This window comes from Monodelphis domestica, chromosome 4, assembly GCF_027887165.1.
Source record: "Monodelphis domestica isolate mMonDom1 chromosome 4, mMonDom1.pri, whole genome shotgun sequence".
In the NCBI taxonomy this organism is placed as follows: domain Eukaryota; kingdom Metazoa; phylum Chordata; class Mammalia; order Didelphimorphia; family Didelphidae; genus Monodelphis; species Monodelphis domestica.
Window position 1 is genome coordinate 286896099 of NC_077230.1, and position 25977 is coordinate 286922075.

The following is a 25977-nucleotide window of genomic DNA, read 5'->3' on the forward strand; positions in this document are numbered from 1 at the left end:
AAGACAACTCAGAGGCACACAGGGAAAGCCTCCCAGGGCCCCCTGACCCCAGCAGCTGTGCTGTCTCACTTTCTCTCACCTGCCTTCCAAGAAGCCAGCTCAGCCCTGATACCATAATGGGCCAACCAATAATCAAACACCAGTTGGCACCCCCAGCTTTTGTATGTTACCCTCAGGCAGCCTCAAAGGAGAGAGAGGGTTTTGGATTTTTCAGGGCTATTGCTGGAAGCTGCTACTTGCAGCCTCCATAGCTCAGCTGCCCTGGTTTCCTTAATGTGATAACAGACTTGCAAACAAACATATAGAGTCAGGGCCTGTTGATAAAACTTTGAAGGCTCCCAAAGAAGATATGGTCATTCCAACTGAGGCATTGTTCCTAGGAAATTACCAAAAGAACACTGAAGCTAATATGGCCTCTAGCAATATGCAAACTACATCTGAAGTACTACATTGTAAGAGAAAGACAAAAATAAAACAAACCCCATTGGGATTCCATTTCCTCTCAGAAAACTGGCAGTTCTCCTTATTGGAATGGAAAAAGGTTCTGCCTCTTCACTGGGAGGCAACTAAACAACTTATCCTTAGATAGCCACTTTCCAGAAGGAGGCTTAGAGAATACAGTGCTTTGTTTTCTTTAAAGGAAAGGAGCAGGGACTAAGTAGGTGTGCAAAAGGGTAAAAGACTAGAGGGGAGAAATATTACAAAAGATATTAGAGCAGCCTCAGTATCCCCATCATCTGCGTGTTCCTTCCAAAAGAGCTGCCCCAGAAACATGGTCTTCTGTGGGTTCCATCTTCTCAAAAACAATAGCTCACAAACTCCTAATCAGATGACATCATTAATTAAAAGCAAAGATAACAAAGTAAGAGAAGTAGCAATCCCACCCCAGTGGGAAGGGTGGATCTGGTCATTGAACACTTTTGAAGAGGAGTCTTCGTAGGAATGGTCAAGGTGCACACCTGGTGAGCCTAAATTTTAGTGAGCCTAAATGGTGTAACAAGGGAATCAGATTCCCTTGTTACAATGGCCAGAGCATAGGAACTAATTAACAGAGGAAAGAGAGAAAAGATAGTGAAATAAGAGAGTTTAGGGAAGGCTTCCTAGAGAAAGTGGGATTTTAGTTGGTACTTAAAGGAAGCCAGGGGAATGGAAGAGAGAGAATGTTCCAGGCATGGGGAAAGAATGCCCACAATATAGAGATGGAGTGTCTTGTTTGTGGAACTGCCAAGAGATCAGTGTCACTGGATTGAAGAGTATGTATTGGGGGAGGAAGATGTAAAAAGACTGGGGAGATTGGAGAGAGCCAGGTTATAAAGGGATTTGAATGCCAAATAGAGAATTTTTATTTGTTCTTGAAGGCAATAGGAAATCTTTGGAGTTTATTGGGTATAGCAAAAGAGACTCAGAAATCTCTGAAAGGTTTAATTAACCAGAAGACAATAGCGTCAGGAAAGCCCAGATAAGAGAGGGTGCCCAGAAGGAGAGAATGGTTAGTAGTGTAAAATGCAGCAGACAGGCAAAAAAGGATTAGGACAGAAAAAAAAAGACCATCAAATCTGGCAATCAAAAAAAAATAAATCATTGGTAACTTTGGAGAGAAAAGATTCAGCCAGTTGCATGGCCAGATTGCAAGCTGCTAAGGAAAAAGAAAAAGAGGGACTGTCGGCTTAGACAGCTTTTTTTTTTAAGTTTGACTGAGAGGGAGAAACATAGGATAGTAGGCTCTGACAAAAGTCTTGTTTGTTTGTTTGTTTGTTTGTTTGTTTTTAAGAATGGCAGATACTTGGGTATATAGTCAAAGACAATAATAGAAAAGGAACCAGTTGATAGTCTTAAAAGAATAAATTAAAATAATGTAATGTATTAAGAAATATACCCCAAATTTATTCAACTAAGGGATTCCATTTGGGAGCCCTTGTTAGTCTTCTGACTACATTTCTATTATTATATTCCAATTTCTTTCCCATTGATATCTCACCATCAATGTTATATATATATAGCTGCTTACAGCCTGGAAGGCTTATTGAAGCAACGTATACATAATAAAAGCAAGAATATGGGTCAGTACTAGACAAAAAACCTGCATTTGCTTGCTCTGCTCTTAGCTTATCCTTTGTGCTTGCTCAGGTTTTTTTGCATGTTTAAACCCAAAGGATTTTTCAGGGCCAGGAAAACAAAAAAGTAATGGCTCAACAATACACATATCTGTGGGATTTCTTTGGCAGAGCCTCCATAAAATAATTTGGTGACAATGTGAGGATGATAGAGGATGAATTTCAATTCTTAGAGAAAAAAATTAAACAAGTTACTAGAACTTTATAATAAAAGGTTGAGACTCTTCTAAGATCTTGGCTCTTCTAAGAAGAGGGAAGGGTGTTCAAAAGTCAGACTTCATCTTAGCCTGGAGACAATCGGCTTGATTTTTGACTATAATCTCTACTAGAACTAAAGAAGTATCTGTCTGCACTTATCAAAAGACTACAAGCAGTCATGACCCCTTGATCCTTTACAGAGGTTATGGGGAAGGGGAGTCACAAGTTTGGAACATTGCAGATAATATTATTTTGATATATTGATTCATTTTGCTGATTTTTTCCTCTGCTTCCTCTTAAAAAAAAATTCTTTTTTATAAAGAATGGCTCTCTGGGAGAAAATGGAAGAAGGATATAAGGGAAAAATCTAGATAATATAAAAAAACATATTAATAAAACCTATTGGTTAAAAAAATCCCTATACAACTTGACCCCAATCTATCTTTCCAGCTTCCCTGGACATTACTTTCCCTTTCTTACTCTTCAATCCAACTAAACTGGCCTTCTCTTTGTTCAAACAGGATGCTTCCTGAGTCTTTATGGCAGTCCCACAGACCTGGGATGTACTCAAATTTATAAGTATGTATTAAGTACCTACTATGTGCTTAGCATTGTGCTAATAGTAGGGATAAAAAGAAAAACAAAACAAAATACTTCCTCCTTACCTCCATCTCATAAAACCCCCCTCTTACTTTTAACTATAATTAAACCATAATTTTCTGCATGATCTTGCTTGATTCCAATTGCTAATGCCCTTCCTACTAAATTATCTTATACCAGTCTACTGTATATGTATTTGTATGCACTTATTTTAAATTTATGCTGTATATATTTTCAAACATACCTGTTTTCTCCTTCATTAGAATATAAGTTCATTGGGAGTAAGGATTATTTCATTCTTTTTAATTGTACCCCCAGTGCTTTGCACATAACATAATTAGTGTTTATTATAGGCTAGTTGATTGATTAAATTTCTGTGTTATTGATTTCGGAAGGTCATGTCAAACTTGATGAATTCTTAGGACCCCTAGTGCTGTTATTTATAGAAACATAGTCACACTGATGTCAAATAATCAGTCAGCTATTAACACCCCACCACCACCCTGCACTGGACCCAGAGCTCCACCATAAGGGTTATTTTATTCTGCTTTTTCTGGCCTACCTGACCAGGAGAAAAGGATCTGGACAGTGAAATGAGTTCTCTTTTTATATCCATCCTGGTCTGGAATCTGTAATTAATCTATATTAGGCCAATACTGTTGAGCTGATAGCTATAATACCTTGCTGTAATAGTCCGATCAACCTTAAAGTAACCTTAAAAATTGGAAATTTTCCACTACTCACTCTAGGTAATTGTATATAGGGTTTAAGGAAATTCGAGAGATATTTAATTATTATAAGATATAATATGTTATATGATATGATATGTTTTTGGTAAATAAAAGGAGGACCTTTCCAGGGTCCTTCTTCTACTGTGACATGTCTATAAACATGGCATTAGATTAGGAAATTGCCAAAGGTGTCCTGAAAACAATTGTTTTGATTATTTATCCTGAGGAATTAAGAAATTATAAAAATGGCACAAAGAGAAATATTTAGAAGAGATGCAGATCATGAGAAGGGAGATCCAGAAATGGTAGATTACCTTTGAACATCAGAAAATATGAGTTTATTAGTATCAAAAGCATTCCAAATAGACTAACAACTCATCTAAAGTTTACCAAGCACTTTACATATCTTGATCCTCCCATCACCTTTGAATTGGGTGCTATAGATACTAAAATTTACATTCTACAGATGATGCAATTAAGACTCTTTTACTGCCTACAAATATGCCTATATCTCTCCCATCCCCACTCCCCAAAACTCTCACTTGATATTTCCATCTCCACTATCATGAGATCTCTCTTTTGTCCTTTGTGGCTAAACTCCTTGAAAAGCCCATCTACAATGGACACTTCCACTTTCTATCCTCTTTTTCTCTGTTCTAAAGGCCTGTCAATTCCTACTTTGTAACATTTCTCAAATACATCTCTCCTTTTCTATTCTGACATTGTTCCCACTCTGATGCAAGCCTTCAACATCTTATGCCTGGACTATTGCAAACCCCTGCTGGTGGGTCCACCTGCCTCAAGTCTCTCTCCAATCTAATGCAATATCCATTAAGCCACTAAATAGATTTTCCTAAAGCACAGGTCTGACTATGCTACTCCCCTACTCAATAAATTCCAGTGGTTCCCTATAGCCTTCAAGATCAAAATAAAAGTCCTCTATTTAGCATTCAATGTCCTTCACAAACTAGACCCTTCCTACCTTTCCAGTCTTCACCCTACTCCCCATCATGTATTTTTCAATCCATCAACATTGGCATCATGGCCATTCCAAGAACAAAACATCCCATCTCTTGGCTTTGGATATTTTCTCTGCTTTCTCCCAAGCCTAGGCCTCTTTGTCTTCATTTACTAATCTCCCTGGTTTCCTTTAAATCCCAATTAAGATCCCAACTTAATTAGTTCCCATTTATCCCATAGAGAGCTTTCTTTGTATAGATTTGTTTGCATGCTGTCTCCTCTAGTAGACTGTAAGCCCCTTGTCTCTTTTTTTTTTACCCTCTGTGCTTAGAGCTGTGCCTGGCACATAATAGGAGTTTAATATTTATTGACTAACTGACAGAGATTAAATGACTTGCTCCTGGCCACACAGCCAGTATCTATTAGAAGTCAGATGTGTACCTTTGTCTTTCTGACTTCAAGAGTAAGGGTCTATCCATGACACCATTCTTCTCTATTATGCAACAAGCAGATTCCCATGAAAGCTTATTGTATTCAATTTCATTTTTCTGTACTTTATATTCGCACTATTATAGCAATTTCATTTATAGAAGTAGAAGTGGATAGAGTTCTGGACCCAGAGTCTGGAAGACATAAGTTAAAATCCCACTTCAAACTTTGACCAACTAACTGTGTGACTGTGGTTGAGTTACTTAACCTCTATTTGTTTCAGTTTTCTCTCCTGTGAAATAGAGTTAACAATTGCACCTACTATCAAAGGTTGTGAATATAAAATGAGATTTGTGAAATATTTTACAAATCTTAAAGCATTATGTGAATGCTAGTTAAAATTTCATATTATTATCTTGATTTTGTTTACTTTATTTCAGTTCACATGTCTTATGCTCCTTTAATTTCTTTAAGTTCATCATTTAAGTTCATCATTTCCAGTAATATTAGCATAATAATATTACATTCAGGTACCACAATCTATTTGGGTAGCCATTCCCCAAGTAATGCACATTTACTTTGTTTCCAGTTTTTTTTTTAAACTTTTACCTTCCATCTTAGAATCAATACTATATATTGGTTCCAAGGCAGAAGAGTGGCAAGAGTTAGGTGATTGTGGTTGTGACTTGCCCTGAGTCACACAGCTAGGAAGTGTCTGAGGCCAGATTTGAATCCTGTCTCTAACCCTGAGCCACCTTGCTGCCCTCTCCAGTTCCTTTTGTTAAAAAAAAATGTTGCTATCAATATTTTCACATAGGTAGGACCTTTCTGTCTCTAGTTATTACAATTTTTACATAGATCTCATTTTTTCACTACATATTAAACCTTTCTAGTTACTCTGTTTCACTTCCCAATAAATTATTCACCCATAATTAATCAACATTTTCTGTTGAAGAGTTTGTGTTTTTGCTTCATTAAGATATTGCTTCGCAGTAATTATGGGTCTCATAGCTTTGTGAGGCTCTAGTGTCCCTATTAATGTACTCTTTGTCTCAATGATTCATACCTTAAAGATTTTTCTCAGAATTTTCCATGGAATGTTGCTTTCTAAGACTTGAAGTATAGTATTAAGTTAAAATGTTTACTGCCTAACACAAAGTGTAGGGGGATCTGTTTCAAATATATGGGTCAGACAGAATCTTTCCAGCTGAATATTTTTAAAATTTTTGTGTAAAGCTAGTATACATTTTTACCTGAGAGGTTAGGGAAAAAAATAATCATTTGAAACTTGTAAAATATTTGGAAGACTACACTATTAAAAAGTTTTATTTAAAAAATCACTCCTGATATGATCTTTTAAATAAAAATTATACAATATTTTATTGATGGAATTTTATATAGTGAAATTTCCAAATGTTCTTACCTAGAATTAAATAATTAAGTGCTAAGTTTGAGAATAATTTAAAAGTTAATGACGTGGTCATTTTCACAGAGATAAGATTTGAACCCAATGTAGTTCAATGTAAAGAGGCCTGCCTTTGGAGTCAGGTTAAAATCTTATCTACCAATGTGACCTTGGACAAGTCATTTAATCTTCTTGGGCCTCAGTTTCCTAAACTCTAAAATGAGGATGTTAGACCAGAGATTATAGATTCCACTCTTGATCGGGGAGCCTAAGGTTCCAAGTTCAACAAACTATCCATTTGAGGCACAGTGTCTCATCATGTGTAAAGGACTATATTAGGTATGAGGAGTTGGGGAGGATGGAGCAGTGGAGGAAGGAATTTGAACAAAAAATAAAATACTTTCTGAATTCATGGAGCTTATATCTAACGGTACACATTTACACACAATTAAATATTGTACAAAGTAAGAGCAAAGAGGACAGAGGAAAAATCAGACAAAGTTCTCTAGAGCTATCTGAGGAGGAAAAGAACACTAAACCACTGGTGAGTCCTCAATGAATTCAGGGAATGGAAGATTACCTGTATAAAAATACAGAGGCTGGAGTTGGCATGTGGAGTTTGAGAAGTGGGGTTGATAGTTTAATTTGAGTGACCCTGTAAGGTTTAAATTTATAAGAGAGATATAGTAACCAAATAAGAGAGAAAAAGTAACATTGAGGTCACTAATTTTAAAAACATTATAACTTAGGTAAAAATGACTTTTAGCAGTTTTTATTTATAAAGAGGTTGAAAGAGTGAAAATATAAAATGTAGATAAAGAGACAGATTCCTAACAAGCCTACCAGTCCTTCTCCATTAAAGTCTGTCTCAGCCCCAGTAGGGGCTTCCCCAAGTCTGATCTCCATGTGGATTTCCCAGTAATCCTCAGACAGAAGTCCAGGTGGTGTCTTCAGCCAGAGTTTCACCAAAACAGCTTCTTCCAAAGCCAAGGCAGGAATCTCAGCCACTCACTCCAAAGGTCAGGAAAGGAATGAACCATAGACTATGCTGGTCTCTTCTTTTATGCTCCTTTTCCCACATCATTTCCTGTCACTCCTCCACAGAAACCAATTGTTGTCTTTCAATTTGCCTAGCACTTTGGGGGGTGAAGGGGGTAGGGGGCAGTGGCCTTTGGAGGTGTGAGCTTACTCTAGTGATTTGTGAACTCTCATACTTAATGGTAAGTAGGGGTGTTTTGAGTTCTTGATTTTGATTAGCTAAAAATAGACAGGGAAGAGTTATTCCTATCTTCATAGCCCAAAGGGGAAGAAAGTGAAATATGGTTGGAAAGATAGATTACAGATTATGGAGGACTTCAGATGCAGGCTCATAAAGGTTGTATTTTATCCTAGGAGAAATGAGGGATAGAAGTTTCTGTCTGTGCTTTTGGAAGATTACTTTGGCATCTGTGGGAAGGACTGGAGATGAATATATTAAAAAAACTAAACAAAAGTCCTCAATATAATAAAAATATACCTTACTGATCATGGTTTTAATATTTTAGGGTATTTATTTAGACTCATGAAGTTACTATATATGTTGTCCACTCCCAGAATATTGAAATGTTGAATGTTTTAATGTTAGGGATTTCCAAAGAATAAATGATTTCAAGAATGTATTATGTAGGGGGCAGCTAGGTAGCTCAATGGATTGAGAGCCAGGTCTAGAGATGGGAGGTCCTAGGTTCAAATCTGACCTCAGACACAAGTCATAATCCCCATTGCCTAGCCCTTATCACTCTTCTGCCTTGGAATCAATGCACAGTATTGACTCCAAGACGGAAGGTAAGGGTTTAAAAAAAAAAAGAATGTATTATGGATAGATTTCAGTATTCTCTCTGAATCTGGTTCACTCTCCATTCTATTTTCTTTACTCTTTCACTCCTGATCTTGTCCACTTGTCTTCATATTATTTTTACACATGCCTTTTTAAATCTTAGCTTCAACTACTCATATATCTTTGCATTTTCTAGAATAAGACTGCCTGTTTTCATTCATATTAAAACTTATATTGGTGATACAATTTTAAAAAATCAACATTACATTGGTTCTGTCACAGAAATCACTCAAACAAGAATTTATTAAATATCTTCTATGTGCTTGGTACCATACTAGCCAATGTGGATGCAAAAACAAAGGTGAAACAGCACTTGCCCTTATGTAATTTATACTGATTTTAAAATTCTATGATAGTATTACAGAAATTTAATTTTCTCTTAAATTAAATAACATTAAATTCTCATACATGATCTTTTGAAGATATAATTGTATTAATATCTCTCTTGCCACAATGAAATCATCTTTCTGTGCAGTATTTTTTTCAAAGAGTTTAAGGGTTGGAAATGACCTTAAATCACTTGGTCTAACTTCCCATTCACCACAGACAAAATGGAGGGATATAAAGGGTGTGCCAAAAGTCTTAGTGCACTTTTAAATTTTAATAGCTTAAAACTCCATTAAATTTTTTGAGGTATTTTGTATAACATATAGTCTTAGTTTATGCTTTAAAATTTATGCTTTGTTTATGCTTTAAAATGAAATTTCATATCCTTCCATCTGGGTTGGATTTGCACTGAGTTAATCAGGGGATTCCTGAATCTATACATGTTTGCATAACTGGATACATGAGCTTCTGAATTTTGTCTCCTCTCTTCCCAGATCCAGACTCGAATGAAGGAATGAACCATAGACTATGCTGGTCTCTTCTTTTATGCATCCAGTATCTATGGTTACCGCACATGCACGCCCCTTTTTTGTACGTGGATCACCCTCCACCCCTCCCTTCTTCCAAGTTCATTGAAAAGGGTTCTCATGTGCCCCAGACGAGAGCATCCCCGATTCCATGGTAACCAAACTCCAGCATCTTCGGTTACCCCGGAGACGGCGCTGCTAGGTCCTGTGGTCGCTATGGTAGTTGGGGGCGGGTCGATCCGTTCTAGGGGCGGGCTGGGCGCAGGCGCAGGGCAGAAGCGACTCCTCACAGGAGTCGTGGCTCGGCTCTGGCGGTCCCTCAGTTAGTAGCCCTCGACATGGCGCTGAGTCGGCGGTTGCCCCTCCGCCTCTGCCCTGGGCCGTCCCTGCTCGTCCTGCTGCTGTTTGTGCGGAGTGAGTCCGAGCGTTCCAGGCGGAGGGAAAGCCGGGTCTGGGGAAGGAGAGGGTACCGAGGAGGAGGAAGGGGTCGGGAGCCGAGCGGGCCCGGGGTGGCTCGGGAATGAGAATAACCGGGCGGAAAAAAATGACAAAAACAACGGTCCGAGAGGGAGTAACGGTCCCGGGCGGAGTAACGGTCCGCGCGCGCGCACGTCGAGTCGGCGCCGCGTGGACACTACAGCCTCCCATCCGAGCCCACCTCTGGATGCAAAGGGGCGCTGCTGGGGGGCACAGCGTGGAGTGGGGAATGGAAGGGACACTCGCTTTCAGGGAAAGTGAGTGATACCCCGCGTTAGTAGGAAAAGGGGTCAGAGTCTTCTGGAAAAGAAAGAGGGGGTCGATTTCAGTGTTGAGGAGAAGGGGCCGTCGTGCCCGCAGAGTGGTGGACCAGTGAGAGTCATGCCCCCCAGATAGCTGAGTTGCAGGACCCCAGACATAGCCTCTCTTCCCCTTTGCCCTGTATGCCATATAGGTCTGGGAAGTCTGCTTGTGTATTCTGTATACTGAAGAACTCGGTCTGATCTGCACCCACCACACAGACCAGGACTCGGGACAGCTTTGTGGGTTTTTACCTCGTCCTGGTTTGAGAGCTCATAAAATCCATTTGAAAGGATTCCCAGTTACCTCAGTTAACAAACAAAGCTATAGATATAAAGTTGTAGTCTATCCTATGTATAGGCTATGTAGAGATAATACATATACTTATAGAAATAAATCTATAGATATATTGGTTACATGACTATAACATAATCTTTTTTCTCACTCCATAGATATATAGGGATATAAAGATATATAGTCATAGCTATATTTCTTCCCTTCCTAAATATGCCTTCCAATGGAAAGCACAGTACAAACATATTTTGTACAATTTACAAAGCCTTTTATATATTTTCTTGTTTGAGCCACAAAATAATGTAACTCAGAGTTAGTCAAGGGGAGTATATCTTTATTGACATTTTATCGGGGAAGTGCCTTGCTAGAAGTCATAGAGCTAGCTGGGACTCAAATCTACCACTTCTAACTCTACATCAAATTCTTTCCCACTATCCCATGCTATAACTGCTTGCCTCTCCCTCCTCCCCTGAGGTCTAGGTCCCTTTTCAGAGTGTTAAGACTCCTAAGACTTGGTTATCTTCTATCTTGGTCACCACCCCCTATATCACTTAATGATTCCTGATATGCATCTACAGAAAAAGGAAATTTTTTTTTTTTCTTGAAGAGGGGCATAGTGTCCAATTTGCTGTAGAAATTTAATTAGATATATATTGGACTTAGAGATGGTGAAAATGTAGGAAGGAGCTGTGATAACGTAGGCCTTGGTGTCAGAATAGTGTTTAAGGGTATATAGGTGATATCCATACCTATTTAATTTTGGTTTCTAAACAAAGAAAAGGATTGGAAAAAAAAAAGCAATTGTAGGTTAAGCAGGGGACAAGGGTGTCAGGAATGTCCAGTTCCTGACTGTGGTGGTGAGGTTGACACTGAGTCCCATTCACTCAGAGGAACAACTGTCTATTGTTGTAGGGACCAGTCCACATGAAAGTTTGCAGTTTTTATTGCAGAAACATTTGCTAATTCTGTTCAGGAATGAGTTTCACTTTGGTCATTTGTTAGAAGATCTGTGAAGATTTTACATGCCATTAACTCCTGTTGCTCTTTCCTGGAGGGGTTATCTTTGTAGAATTTAGCCTTCATGCACAACAGAATGTCAAGAAGTGAAAATAATCATTAATGTGCAAGCCCTGGCACTTTTAGAACATAGTTATTTTTTTCAGCATATGGTTTCACATCCTCCAAAAAGTTTCTTCATCCTTTAGAGGGCCTTGGTAGTTTTCCATTTTTCATTGTTCTTCGTTACCTTTATGATATGTAAAGATATTCAAGCATACTGTCTTGGTTCATGGACTTTGATATATCATGTCAGTGGTCATCTCTGCATTATAAAGTTTGGGAATCTTCAAGAATGTGTTAATAAATCAGACATTTTTGTTAAGTAGGAATTGTAAATGAACTGAACCAAATGAGCAATTATTAAATCCTGAGTGATTTTGTATATAAAATATTACTTTGTTAAACTGGTTGCAACTACAATTCAGATTTACAGATTTTATGCCAGGTACCTTTTAAAAATGATAACATAGCAATTACTATTTTTTTAATCTTTTGATGTCCTAGATAAAAAGTGTTTCATTTGGAATTAAAACTGTAGCAATATGTATCTCTGGAACAAGACAGTTTGTGTATTGAAGCTTAACTTAATCTGCAAATTCAAGATTTCCAGGTAATAAATCCTGTCCTCATTATTTGTTTAGACTCTTGAAGAGGGCCTTAGGACAATGGCCAACTCCATTGCTTTACCTTATTGTCTGACTTTTAGTTCTGTTTAACTTCAGGAAAGTTGAAGATGAGGGGATTGGATGAGATGATCTCTAAGGTTCCTTTCACCTCAAAATCCCATGATCCTTTTTTGTGAATAGGCAAGATCTTCATTTGAGTTAATCTTTTTTTTAAAAAGTAAAAATCCATCTGTTTTGAAAGCAGACTGTGGCTTTTAGTCAGCTGCCCATTCCTGAAATGACTTGTTCATAGTCAACTGTTCTTGAGTGCTTTTGCTAGGGAAACTGAATGGTTAGCTATCCGAGATCTTCCCTTGAAAGTAATTACAGTGAAGCATTATATCCAGAAGAAACTGCCAAACATATCTTCCTCCAGCTTTATGAAACTTGCCCAAAAGGGAACCAGACCACGAACTGGTTCAATATATTTTCAAACTTATATCAAGCAAAAGCTGTCTGATGTGGCCATAGAATGTAACAGAAGAAGCTGTGGATTTGGTACGACCAACTTAACAGCTGTTGTTAGAGAATATGATACCAATAAATTCCATTCTCTTAAGTGCTTTGAATTTTTCTTCAAGCACAAGTGGAATAAATGAAAAAAAAAAGTGGGGTTTGTGTGTGCCTAGGCTCATGTATGCACAGACAGAATACATCCAGGCTAGTAGATGATGCCCTAGTTCTAGTTCTGAACTTGGCTTCCCTTTTTAGATCTGTTTACTATCAAGCAGAGTGAATGTGGCATCACTACAACAGAATGCAAGTTAGAATATTCTGTACCTAGCTTCTAAGTTTGACTGTATATACAAATAACTTCACCAGCAAATAAAGAGATGCCTGAAAGTGAATTTACCAAGTTGCACATTCCTTTACACTCAGTTTAACAAGGACAGTAATTGTGGTGATATTTTACATAGAGATCCACTGCCTGTTTGCCACTTGTCATGGCTGGTTATGATATAAAATAAGTGCAAATTAGGCCTTTGAATTAATATTCCCTTTGAGTTATTTTATGTTCATAATTGTAACGTATCCTCCGTGTTACATTTCCCAAGTCTTTATATATCTTTATATTCTCAACTCCTAACAAAATGCTTATACAGAGTTTAATTTTGTTTCTGATGAGTAGGAAAAAAGTTTCCAATTTTTTTTCATTAACTGAGGCCATATCAAACTTTTTTGGTTATACCTATATGTATGTATAGAATATGTAATCCTTGCTTCAAACTTTCTATCCAGACTAAATTTTCATGTCTGTCTCATAAAGTCGTCTTTGAACAATCTACATTGTAGTTTTTTTTTACTCTGAATTAACTCTACTAGCACACATATTCCATACCACATAGCTTAACACTTGGCTCTTGTACTGCATGGTAGTGTTCTGTAGTTAATTTATATGTGTGTGTGTGTTCTGTAGTTAATTTGTATGTGTGTATGTATTTGTATGTGTATCTTTCCCTTTCCCTCCCTCTGATAAGTGGCACAGTAAAATGCTGGTAGACTTAACTGGCTTTCAACCTTTTATCAAACTTGCTTGTCAACTGGTAAATTGTCTCTGCACCTAGAAACTAGCTCTGAAATTAAAGCAATTTAAGTGTGTGGTTTCTTAGCATAAGGATAATTAATACAAATAGCTGGTCTCAACATTTATATTTTACTATGACTACTAACAGATAGAATAATGAAAGGTTTTTACTTTTCCCCTTAATAGTTAGTCTACTTCCTAAATGTCTAGGGAAATTTTACAAGTTTAATTTAACAGCAAATAAAATGTGCTTGTTTATGTCTCCTGAGTCAGTCAGAGTTGAAATGGGTGGGACTAACTTGGATTCAGTTGTTTGATCATGTGTTCTTTCTGAATCATTAATGAAAGATTAGCTGTCACTAGCTTTTGGATAGGGGAAAGGTCTCAAAATGATCAACTGTGGCATTCTCATTAGATTACTTGCTGGGAAACTGGTAGGAACACATCCTAGAGGGAAGCAGTTGGTGGATCTTTGTTTTTTTCATCTTAAGGGATAAGATGGCAAAGGTCAAATTAACTTCCTTTGGTGAGAAATTACTTTGGGAAAGGGTACCATTCTCAAAGATGTTTCCTGATGTGAGTTGTCAGCTGATGCACCCTTATCAGTTTTTCCTGCCCAATATAAGCTTCCTCACAGGATATCTTACTAAGGAAACTTTGTTAAGCCTTTAGGATAAAGCATAGATGTACTAAGTAAGGCAGAGACTACACCAAGTACTAAGACAGCTGCTTTATTTATCCTGGTTCTTGTCCTTAAGGTGTTAACATTCAGGATGTTGGATTGTTTAATTAATCAGCAAATGTTTGAGTGCCTGTTATACATGTGAGGCATAGTGTAAAGTATCTAACATATAGGATTCTTATGGAGAATTTTAAAAAAAGATTATGAAATACACTTCCTACCCTCAAAAAGTTTATATTCTAATTGGAGAGAAAGAACAAATGTATTAAGAGATACCTAAAACCATCAGGCAGCATGATCCATGAGAATTCAAAAAAAGAAAGAAGCTCATTTTGGAATGTATTGGTCAAGGAGGAGATGGGACTTTTAATTTAGGCCTTGAAGTATGGATAGGATACAGACTGGTGTAATGGATGGAGTACTGGGCCTGGAGTCAGGAAGAACTGAATTCCAACCCACTTTATACATTTATTAGCTGAGTGACCCTGGGCAAGTCACCTAACCCTGCTTGCCTCAGTTTCCTCATCTGTAAAATGAGCTAGAACAGGAAATGGCAGACCACTCATAAAGAAAACCCCAAATGGGGTCATAAGAGTTGGACATGACTGAAATGACTGAACAAGAGAAAACCCAGGAGGAAGACACATCAAGAAAGGGAAATGGCATGAGCAAAGAATGGAACTAAAAATCCATATGTATTTAGGGACCAAATGAATCTGTTTAGCTGTAATACAGAATTTGCATTGAGGAACATGAAATGAGGGCTGAGGTCAGAATGAAGAGGCATTTTGTGGTGAATGATTTTGTGGTGGGAGCTGTTGAAGAACAATAATCATAAGAATAGCTTACTATAGAGCAGTAGTGGTGAACCTTTTAGAGATGGTGCCAGGCCCCACCCCCACCTCACCCCCTAAACTGAATGCTGTGCCTGCCCTCCGACCAGAGACTGAGTGCTGTGCCCTGACCCCCCAATTAGTGAGTGCCCCGGCCCACTCCACCCTTAACCCACATAGGGGAGGGAGTAAGCTCTCCCATTGGGCTGCTGTGCAGAGAGGTAGGTGATGTGAAAAAATGCTATCAGGCATGGTGGAAAGGGGGCAGGGGAAAGCTCTGCCCAAGGCCCTTTGCCTTTCTAGTAACGAACTCTGGTAGGTGATAGCACACATGCCCACAGAGAGGTCTCTGCATGCCATCACCTGTGCCATGGATTCACCTTCACTGCTATAGAGTTTTAAGGCTCACCACAGGCTTTATGTACATTATTTTACTTAGTCATTTCTCTGATCCTCTTATTTTTTCACCTATAAAGTGAAGGAATTATTAGACTAGGACCTCAAGGTCTGTCTAAGTCAACCCCTAGGCTCAGAAACTTGGTTTCTGAGATGCCTTGTGGTTCCTATAATGGCAGAATTTTCACAACCATAATCACCTTTTAAAATATTTCAGGGGAGATTCTTACAGAAATTGAAAGTTGTGGAACAGAGGAGTAATACAATTAGAGGAGTGTTTTAAGTATATTAGTCTGGTTATACAATGTTATAATCAGTCACTTGACAAATATTAAGTTCCTATTCTGTGATAAGCACTGTGTTTGGTGCTGGGACCCTGCCCCTCAAGGAGTTTATACTCTTCAAAGCACATATGGGGAAGTGATGATTATGTGTATGTGTATAAAGGGAACTGTGATCTAGACTAGGGATTTTTAATCTAGGGCCCCATTAACTTGTTTTTCATTTGTTTGTTTTTTATTTCCTTACTATGCTGTCTTAGAATTGATACTATGTTTCAAGATAGAAGAGCAATAAGAGCTAGACATTTGGGGTTTAGTGACTTGGCCAGAATCACACAGTGAGGATGTGTCTGAGGCAATTTTAACCCAGGACCTCCTGTCTCTAAGTCTGACACTCTATCCATTTAGTTACCTAGCTGTCTCATGAACTTAAAAACATTTTTTTGAGAATTATATTTCAGTATAACTAGTTTTCTCTGTAATCCTGTCATTTTACTTTATATATTTAAAAATATCATTAAGAAAAGGGTCTTTAAGCTCCCAAAGGGATCTGTGACACTCAAAAAAGTGAAGGTGTAGGCAGTCACAGGGATTAGATGTCTTCTATTAGCAGTGTTCATATTGTCTTATTATTCCCTAAGAGGTGAAAAGCCTACACTGCAGAGAAAATGTGGTACATGTATACCAGAGATGACAAAACATCATAAAATCATAGGTGTAGAACTAGAAGAAGCATTGGAAGTTATTAATCCAAACCTCTCATTTATAAGGAAACAGATACAGAAAAGTTAAATGACTTGCTCAGGGTCACACAGATAGTAAATGTCTGTGGTAGGATTTGAACTCAGACCTTTCTGACTCTTTAAGTCTAGTGCTTATCCACTAGCCACCTAATTGCCTTGGTAGCTAGGTTCTGGTATGTAGCTAGATAAAAAGAAAAGTAGCCTTTCTGCTGGTTATAGAGGGTTCACTTATTCTCAGCTCTAGCTAGCTCCTCCGGGTTCCAAAGCTGACTGGATTAACATCATCTCCCTTCCCCACCTTGGAATGTGTAGGGGGAAGTATCTCTGGAGATGTAAGTCTGGAGGGTTCACTGTTCGAGTGAGAGGTAGGCATTAGAAGGAAAGTGAAAGGCTACCCTGGATTTCTAGGCTCTAGTGTTCTATTGATTGGCTAGATAGGAAGAAAAATGGATATAATAATTATACATATTTATATAGGTTTGCAAATTATTTTATTTACATTATTTCAGTTGATCCCCCTCAACAAGTAAATGCTGTTATTTTTCCTCATTCTACAGAGAACAAAACTGAAACTCATAAAGGTTAAGTGATCGGCCTGGAGTTACCTTGCTAGTAATTGCCTGAGGTAGAATTTGAACCTAGATTTTCTTGATTCCAAGATTAAGGCCCTTTCCACTGTGCCAAGCTGCTTTTTATACACATGTAACATCCCCAATGAGGCTATTGCTCTAGCTCCCACTTTAATTGCTTTGCCTCCTTAGGGTTCCAGGATTAACCCTTGCGGGGTTTCCCTTAACGGTATTTAAAAAATCATGTAGCCAGAATCTTTGATATAGAACATCGTTTCCTCCCTTCCCTCTCCCAAATCCAGGAGTATTCTCTCTCCTTGTACACACAACGTGCCTGTGGAAAATGGGCTCAAATTTAGGGTAGAAAAGTAGTGAAGCACAAAAGTAGAAAATATTGTGGTTAAAAGGTAAAGTCACAGCTCTTGGGTTTTGGAAGCCCTTTCTTGAGTTGCATAGCTAGCATTCTTCTCAAAGCTAACAGTTATGCTCCTGTAGCAGCTTTTTCTTTAAGGTGGCTGTCTGTCCATATCTATGTTTGTCCTAAGCAATACATATCTTTCTTTGCTTGCATCTGAATGGAATGTCACCCATTTGGTCCAGCCTCTCTAGTAAAATTATCAGTGATGGGTTGGAAGAGGTAAGGAGAGAACGTAAATGGTACCCTTTCTAGTTCTTGGTTGCAACTAGAATCCTTCAACCTGTAGCTCTTCCACCATCATACTGACCCTTAATGATCCATTGGCTTGGAAGTGTTTGATTCTTTTAACCAATCACGAGATGTTTTTTGTGAGGCAAGAATCTACCTTTATCTAATTGAAAAGGCACATTATGTAATCTTATCAAATTGATTAAGGATTTATTCACCATGACCCTGTGCTAAAAGGTAAGGTTAGGAGGGAAGCCAAGGTCAAGTTTGAGGAGAGGTACAAGATAGGCAAAAACAAGTGGTTCTTCCAGAAGCTAAGGTTTTAGAACTACTCTTCCTGCTCAGTAAATAAAATGTTTATTAAAAATAAAATTTTTATTGTAATTATAATTTTGATTGATTTATTCAGTCCTTGTGTCTTGGGCCTTCTGTAATTAATTTGAGTGGGGTTATATAAATATAACTACATATATATATATATATACACATATATATATATATATATGAATGTGTGTCCTTTATACAGGACAGAATGAAAAGAGAAAAGTCTGGAATCCAGGGGATCAGGTAAGGGATTATTGAATATTTCAGATATGAAGTCATAACCACTTAGACTAGGATGACAGCAACAGTAATGTTATGGCTTCTTTTCAGACATTATAAAGTAGAACTGGCTATGACTGAAAAGGGGTAGAAGTAAAAAAAATAATTGGTTGATTGAGAGAATTATGGGGCTATTAACATGAACAAGAAAATCTGAGAAAAATCATTTTTTGTTGACAAATAGTAAGTTCCATTTTAGATGTAATTTTAGATGATGATGGAATATCCAAGTGAAATGTTCTAGTAGACAATTGGAATTTCAGGGGTGAAGCTTAGGAAAGACAAATTTGTAGTCTTAAACACTGTTTTCAACACATGCTAATAAAGTCAAACAAAATATGAAGTAACTCCAAATAGAACTCTAAAATTCAAATTACTTATATTTTTATTAATCATAATAAATGTCTTAAGGACAAAACTACATGCTATTCCCTTCAGAATTATTTTCAGTTTATAAAGTTCTATTGTCTTAAAAATTGTAGTTAATGTATATATTGTTCTTATCTCTCTGATTTATTTTAAATCATTTCGTATTGTCCTTTCTACATTTCTTTATGTTCCTTTTATTTATCATTTTATAGTGACAATATTCTATCATAGTTTTATGGACTATGGGGAATCCCTGACTTCTTAGGTATAGGAAACTCCCTCTACCACTGTAGGCAGGCCCCTTCCCTACAATTTAGATTCTTAGAGATTTGCTAAGGACAAATGAGAGATTCAAGTGTTTTGATCAGAATCATGTATAGCCAGTATGGTATAGAGGCAAGATGTCTCTAGGTCTTCCTGATTGTGAGGTTGGCTCTAGCTCTCTACTTTACTGCTACTTTTCCTACATAATAATATAATGTAATTTTTTTCACCCATTTTTATGTTGTTAGAAATTAAGCAGATTTAAATAGCTGTGTATAGATAATTTCCCACTTTTAATGACATATTAGTGTATAATTGCAGTATTAGATTAATATGGGATAATATTGGACAAATAATATTATAATTTTTGTAACTTAAATATTTTCAAGGTTTTTTCAAAAAGTTCATGGCAGTTTGTAGATGCATTGATAACAAAATCCACAAAACATTGAATTTTTTTTTTTACCATTTTTGGTACTTTTTAGGGCCAATTTTTGGAGTTTAAGGTAGTATCTAAAAATTATTTTGTTGTATGTCTTAGATTAAGGAATTTGAGCAATTTCTCATGTAGTTATTAATAATTTGTATTTCTCCAAAATTTGCCTATTCCCCTTTTCCCATATTTCTGTTGTGGAAAAGATATATGCATGTTATGAAAAGTCAAATATTAAAGCTAAAACTTAAATTCTTTGGATACACAATAAGAAGACAGGACTCAATGGAAAAGTATCTGAGGTTAGGAAAGATCGAAGGCAAAAAGATAAGGGGATGGGCAGAAGATGAGATGAATGGATAGATAGTGTCATAGAAATAATCAACATAAACTTAGACAGATTTTAAGAGTGTAGAGAATGGGGCAGCTGGGTAGCTCAGTGGATTGAGAACCAGGCCTAGAGATGAGAGGTCCTAGGTTCAAATTTGTCCTCAGACAGTTCCCAGCTGTGTGACCCTGGTCAAGTCACTTAACCCCCATTGCCTAGCCCTTACCACTCTTCTGCCTTGGAGCCAATACACAGTATTGACTCCAAGATGGAAGGTAAGGGTTTTGTAGGGAAAAAAAAAAGGAGTGGTAGAGAACAGAAGGGCCTAGTGTTCCAGTCCACAGGATCACAGAGTCAGACATTGCTGAACAAGAACAAATGCATTTGTACACATATTGTTCAGTTTTCTCCACCTCTTTGTGGTCCTGTGGACCATATCATGCCAATACTGTTCATTAGATTTTCTTGGCAAAAGTACTGGAGTAATTTGCCATTCCCTTCTCCAGTTTTTGTGTGCACGTGTGTATATGTATTTTATTTATATAAATATATATATATTTATTTTATTTTATATGTATTGTGTATATGTGTTTATATCCATATACAGTTCCCTTTTAGATGTCAGGCCCTCTATAAGAGATAGTTACAGAAGTAGTTTTCCTCAATATCTTTTCTGTGCAAAACACTTATTATAAAATAAAATCCATCTATTTTAATAATTTCTTCACAAATGGAAAAAATCCATTAGATGCAAGTTTTGAGAGACACTGATCTGTAATTCTCTGAATAATAGTAGTTTGAAGCTATAAATAAGAATGGAATTTTCAAGGTAGAGAGGGAAGAGTCAAAGAGAGTAAATAATTTTGAATACTCAAATATCTCACCTCCTTTATTTCCCCATATCCATTCTGTTGTCCAGATCTGATGATTCTACCTTCATAACATTTTTTTGTAAAAGCACCCTTCTCTCCTCTGACACCACCACCACCCTGATATAGGCCCTTATCTCCTCACATCTGAACAATTGCAATAGCATACTGGTTAGTCTCCCTGATGACACCAGTCTTTCTCCACTAGTCCTCTACTCAGCTACAAAAGCTCAGGTCTGATGTCATTCCCACCCTATCAGTAAACTCCAGTGTCTCCCTGTCACATCCAGGATCAAATATAAAATCTTCTGGCATTCAAAGCCTTGCATAACCTTATCTCCTTGCTGTTTGTCAAAAAAAGATATTCCATCTTGCAACTCTGGACCTTTTCACTAGCTATCCTCAATACACCTGGAATACTCTCCTTTCCTGGCTTCCTTGGTTTCCTTCCAGTGCCATCCAAAAGCTTAACCTTCTAACACTTTCCTTATATTGATTATTTCCAATTTATCTTATAAATAGCTTGCTTGTACATAATTGTTTGCATGCTGTTTCCCCCATTAAACTGTGAACTTCTTGAGAGCAGAGATTGTTTCTTACCTTTCATTGTACCCCTATCCCAGTTCCTGGTACTTATTAAATGTTTATTGACAGACTTAATCCAGATTTATAGAGCAAGAGAATTAAGGTGGCTCAGTGGACTGAGAGTCAGGCCTAGGGATAGAGCAGGGTCCTGGGTTCAAATCTCACTTCAGACACTGGGCAAGACACCTAACCCCAATTGCTTCATCCTTACTGCTTTTTTTTTTTGTCTTAGAACCAATACTTAGTATTGATTCTAAGATAGAAAGTAATGGTTTAAATTTGTTTTTTTTTTTCAGAGTCAATGAGGAACATAAAAAATGGCTAAAGATACTAGTGATTAATATGTATTGTTTTGCAAAGTTATTCACATACGTTATCTCATGATATAGGAAGAGAATATCACATGACTAATATTCTTTGAAAGCACATTTAAGTTGTGACAGATTTAGGTTCAATTTAAACAAAAATATTCTGCCTATAAGGGAAGGTTATAATGTGTTTTCTCTTTTTCTTTGCTAATAAAAAGATTTATTGGTTTCTTTTGTTTTCACATTACATTTCCTGTATACCCTCAATTTTATTGAACCTTCTCTTGTGACAAAGGAAAAACAATTAAGCAAAAATTCCACATAGGGATTGTATCTAACAGGATATTCAACATTCTAAACCTGTAGTTATTCAGTTCTCAACTGAGAGGATGAAAGTGTTTGATCATCTCTTTTCTGGGACCAAGATTTGGCACTGCAATTACATAATGCATTTTCCAAAACTACTGTAAAATTCTCTTTCTTTAGTGGTGTTTTTAGAAAGTGGTAGTTATGGGAGACAATCTCTTGATTCCATTTAGCCCCAAGAGCCTACTATCGTCCCTAATTCAACCTCTTAAATAATCATTTACTCTGTAAAGTACAATGATAAAAAACATTTCTTCAAAGCCTGAAGAATTATAGATATTCTCCTTAGAGCAACTACCTAGAACAAGTAATAATTCTGAAAAGCTCAAAGAAGCAAAACCCAGAAGCAGCCTGCCCTGAAAGCTGACTTCAAAAATAGTAATAATAAAATAATAATTAACATTTATATAGCATAGACTGTGTGCCAGGCACTGTGACACACACACACACACACACACACACACACACACAATCTCCATTTGATCCTTATAACAACCCTGAGGCATAGGTGCCATTACTATTTCCATTTAAAATGGGGACACTGTAGCAAACAAAAGTTAAGTAGATTGTCCAAGGGTCATACAGCTAATAACAATGTCTGAATCTGGATTTGAACTCAGGTCTTAACTAACTCTAGACCCTCTATCCATTTTCTTCTTAGGCACAGAATTTTCAAGAATGAAAAATTGGTTCACTGAAAATCTCAGATGGATGTACTTTTGAGGGGAAAAAAAATCACTCATCTTCTCTGAAAGATTTCATTTATTTGAAGCCTCCCAGCTTTTCCTCCAGATGAGGAAAGATGTATGGTACTATAGAATTAAGTCTTTTGGGATTTTCCAGTCCCACCTCAGGTTACCTAGCTGCATGTGAACATCTTTCACTGTTGGACTTTCGAGAAATGACATTACCTTTAATTCAAGTTACTTGGAAGTGATCTAAAATCCACCTTTCTCATACTGTTTATCACTAAAACATCCTTTATTCATGTTTACTACTGGAGAGTTAATTTTGGCTAAATATTCATGTTTGCCATTGGATAATTAATGTTGGCTGAATGAAGTGTTTTTAGGTACAGAAATAAATTGTCATGAAAGGACACTAAGTTTGGCAAGGAGTATTTGCATGTCTTTCATTTGTAAAACGCAGTTACCATGTCCTTTTTATTTCAGCTTTTTTCTTTTTTTAAAGAATTTATCAGTTCACCCTTGTGAATAATACTTAGAATTAAATGAGTAGATATTAGCTATCAGCTCTCATTTCCTTACCCTATGGTGTAACTGTAGCTGAAATATTTGGGAGGATCTCTTTATACTTGCTAATTGTGAAAAAGGGGCAGATGATTAATTCTATGATAATTCATTTTCAGTTCTAGAAGTATCCAATTTTTATTTTCCCAGTGGAGGTATATTGACACTTCATTGGAATGATTTGATTCAGGACTGAAGTTGTATATTTCTAAAGCTTGGCATCTCAATGAGGTACAGGTTAGGAATGATTTTTTCCTAAAGCTGCTTCTGCAAATAGTACTCTTTACATTTGTAGGAGTATAAAATAGTAGGATTTCAAATTATTCTATTTATCCTAATATTAATTTTGTTAAACTAGGCTTCCCATATTCTTTTTTTTTTTTTAAATAAACCCTTACCTTCCGTCTTGGAGTCAATACTGTGTATTGGCTCCAAGGCAGAAGAGTGGTAAGGGCTAGGCAATGGGGGTCAAGTGATTTGCCCAGGGTCACACAGCTGGGAAGTGTCTGAGGCCAGATTTGAACCTAGGACCTCCCGTCTCTAGGACTGACTCTCAATCCACTGAGCTACCCAGCTGCCCCCTAGGCTTCCCATATTCTTAACAATTAGAGAAGTGATCATTTATATCAAAACACCTGTTCAGATTCTCTATATATTCTCAATATTTCTTTCTGTAAATAGATCAGAGAATTATGGATCAGCTTCAAATTAAAAAGTAAAGTATGCATGTAATTTTTGAGAAGACAAGCCAGGGGATTTAAAAAAATATTTCATTTTAAACCAGTAAGTCTCCAGGGGGTCAGGATTGAGGCAGAGGAAAAACAGAAATAAAGAGATGAGATTCCTGTTAGTTTTGGAGACTGAATTCCTCCTCCATCTACCTAGATTTCTGTTTATAATAGATGTTGATCTCTTCTTTTCCCTTAAGCTAGGGCAGTGGTTCAGAGAGAACAGGCCTCTAGTAGGTCTGTTTTATAACACTGACTTGGGGTTAAGGAGGAAGGGTTGGGACTTACTGAAGCCAGAACAAATATTTTCTCCCATCATTACCTTATGGTTAATATCCCACATGCTGTTTTCAGATAATGCCAAAATATTCCTATGAGTGAACTCAAGAAACTTTCCTGGAGGAGGAATATGTTTAGTTCTCTCTTTAACTCACAGCTTTTCTGTTCTCTGTCCTTGTTGTCAAGTAAGTTTTGCACATTCAAAATAAATCTGTTAAAGGTTTTGTTGCTTTCATTCCTTAGTTATCAGCACATTTTCTTCTCATTCATTTGTGAACTGCTTTTAATGAACTTTGGGAAAGAATATTAAGCTTGAGTTCAATCCCAAACTTTGACCTTTGTGACACATCCTTTTCAGCTGTAGTTGGATTATCATTTGATGAGCTTGATTGAAACTCTTAGTTTCCTGTTAAGATTGACTCACCATCTGGGAAAATCACTGGATTCGCCTTCCCAGATTACAGGAAGAGGACCTTCTTTATTTACCCTTCTTGTACATAGGGGACAGAGAGGAAGTGACATTAGATCCTAGAATATTATTGATTTTTCTCCTTAGAAGGTATGAGAGCTTAACTTTGTATAATTTCACATTTTTCATACATTTGGAAGGTGTCTGGGTACTTGTTCACAATATTGTAATTGAGAGCTGTCAGAGACCTCAAAGATCATGCAGCCCCACTACTTTTTCCTCATTTACTCCTACCCTAAATAGATGAGACCCAGGGAGTTTGTGACTTGTTACATAGGTAAGTGTTAAAGGTGGGATTTGAACTCAGAGCCTGGTGTCCCTCCCATTAGACCATGTTCATTATACCCAGAGCATATAGCTTCCTGTTGATTGCAGCTCAGCAATATCTTTTGCTTCTACCTCATCTATATTTCTAAATGCCCAATGCCTGTCTAATCCCTCTATTTCATACCTCAATCATTTCAATAGCCTACTGACTAGTCTTTCCTCCTCCAGTATCTTAATTCATCTTGCATAATACATCTTTTGTGACCTTTCACATGTACTGTTCTGTGTCATTCTCATGCTCAAAATGTCAGTAATAATCCATTTTTTATGAATAAAGTTCAGGCACCTGGCTTTTAAGATTCTTAACAACTAGGATAGGCAACCTGCCTTTCTACCTTAACTCACATTACTACTGAACTCACATTACTACTGTGTTTTCCATATTCTGTATTCCAGACAAACTGTACTATTTTGTTATTTCATGAACATACCTCACATTTTTTAGCCCATATGCCTTTGCTCATTCAGTTCCTCCTGGAATCACAGCCCCAGTTTTGTCTATTATGAAGAAGACCCCATTTAGATGTTATCTCTTCCTTAAAGTCTTCCAGGATCTCCCCTACATACTTCCAAGCTAGAAATGATCACCAAGAACTCCCAGAATATTTGGCACCTGTTAAATATTTATCAGAAATTTATGTTGCATTATAATTATTTAACTTCATATTTAATTTGTCTTAACTACATTGAAAGCCCTTTGAGGGCAAGATAGTTCCTTTAGGGCCTAGTACATTACCTTATGGTCTGTTCTACCTCTTCTTATTTACTTGTGCTATTCAACCTAGCTAGAGTACTCTGCCCCTTTTCTTTAAAAAATCATTTTATTGATATATTTTCTTAAGATTACATGTAATAAACCTATCCCCATAATATTTTGCTACTTCAAAAAAAAAGTGAAGCAAAATACCTAATATGATTGCAACTGACAGTATTTGTTCATTTCTATTCTTATACTTGACTATTTCTTAATAGTTAGGAAAGCCTGAGTAAAATTCTTCATATTTATAATTCATTATGGTAATCCATTATATACCACATTTTGTTCAGCCATTCCCTAGTTATTGGCTTGCTCCTTTTCTCATTTTTTATGCATCCTTACCTTCTTTTAAGACAGCTCATTTCCCCCCTCTTATATAAAGCCTTCTATGACCATTCTAGGCTG

General features: G+C 37.0%; 1 protein-coding gene across 7 annotated transcripts in view; it reads left to right on the forward strand.

Annotated features, from left to right (window-relative positions):
• Positions 1-9403: 9403 nt before the first annotated feature.
• Positions 9404-25977, forward strand: part of JAM3 (junctional adhesion molecule 3) — a 99640-nt gene continuing 83066 nt past the window's right edge. Inside the window, exons 1-2 of one of the 7 annotated variants that reach the window (XM_007495155.2) lie at positions 9430-9581; positions 11802-11907. In XM_007495155.2, the coding sequence (XP_007495217.1) occupies positions 11840-11907 (68 nt within the window). In that variant the 5' untranslated portion in view covers positions 9430-9581; positions 11802-11839. Of the gene's footprint in view, positions 9582-9703; positions 9902-11801; positions 11908-22423; positions 22572-25977 lie in introns of those variants that run through there. The other 6 variants (XM_056794653.1, XM_007495156.3, XM_056794654.1 and 3 more) reach the window with 6 other exon arrangements.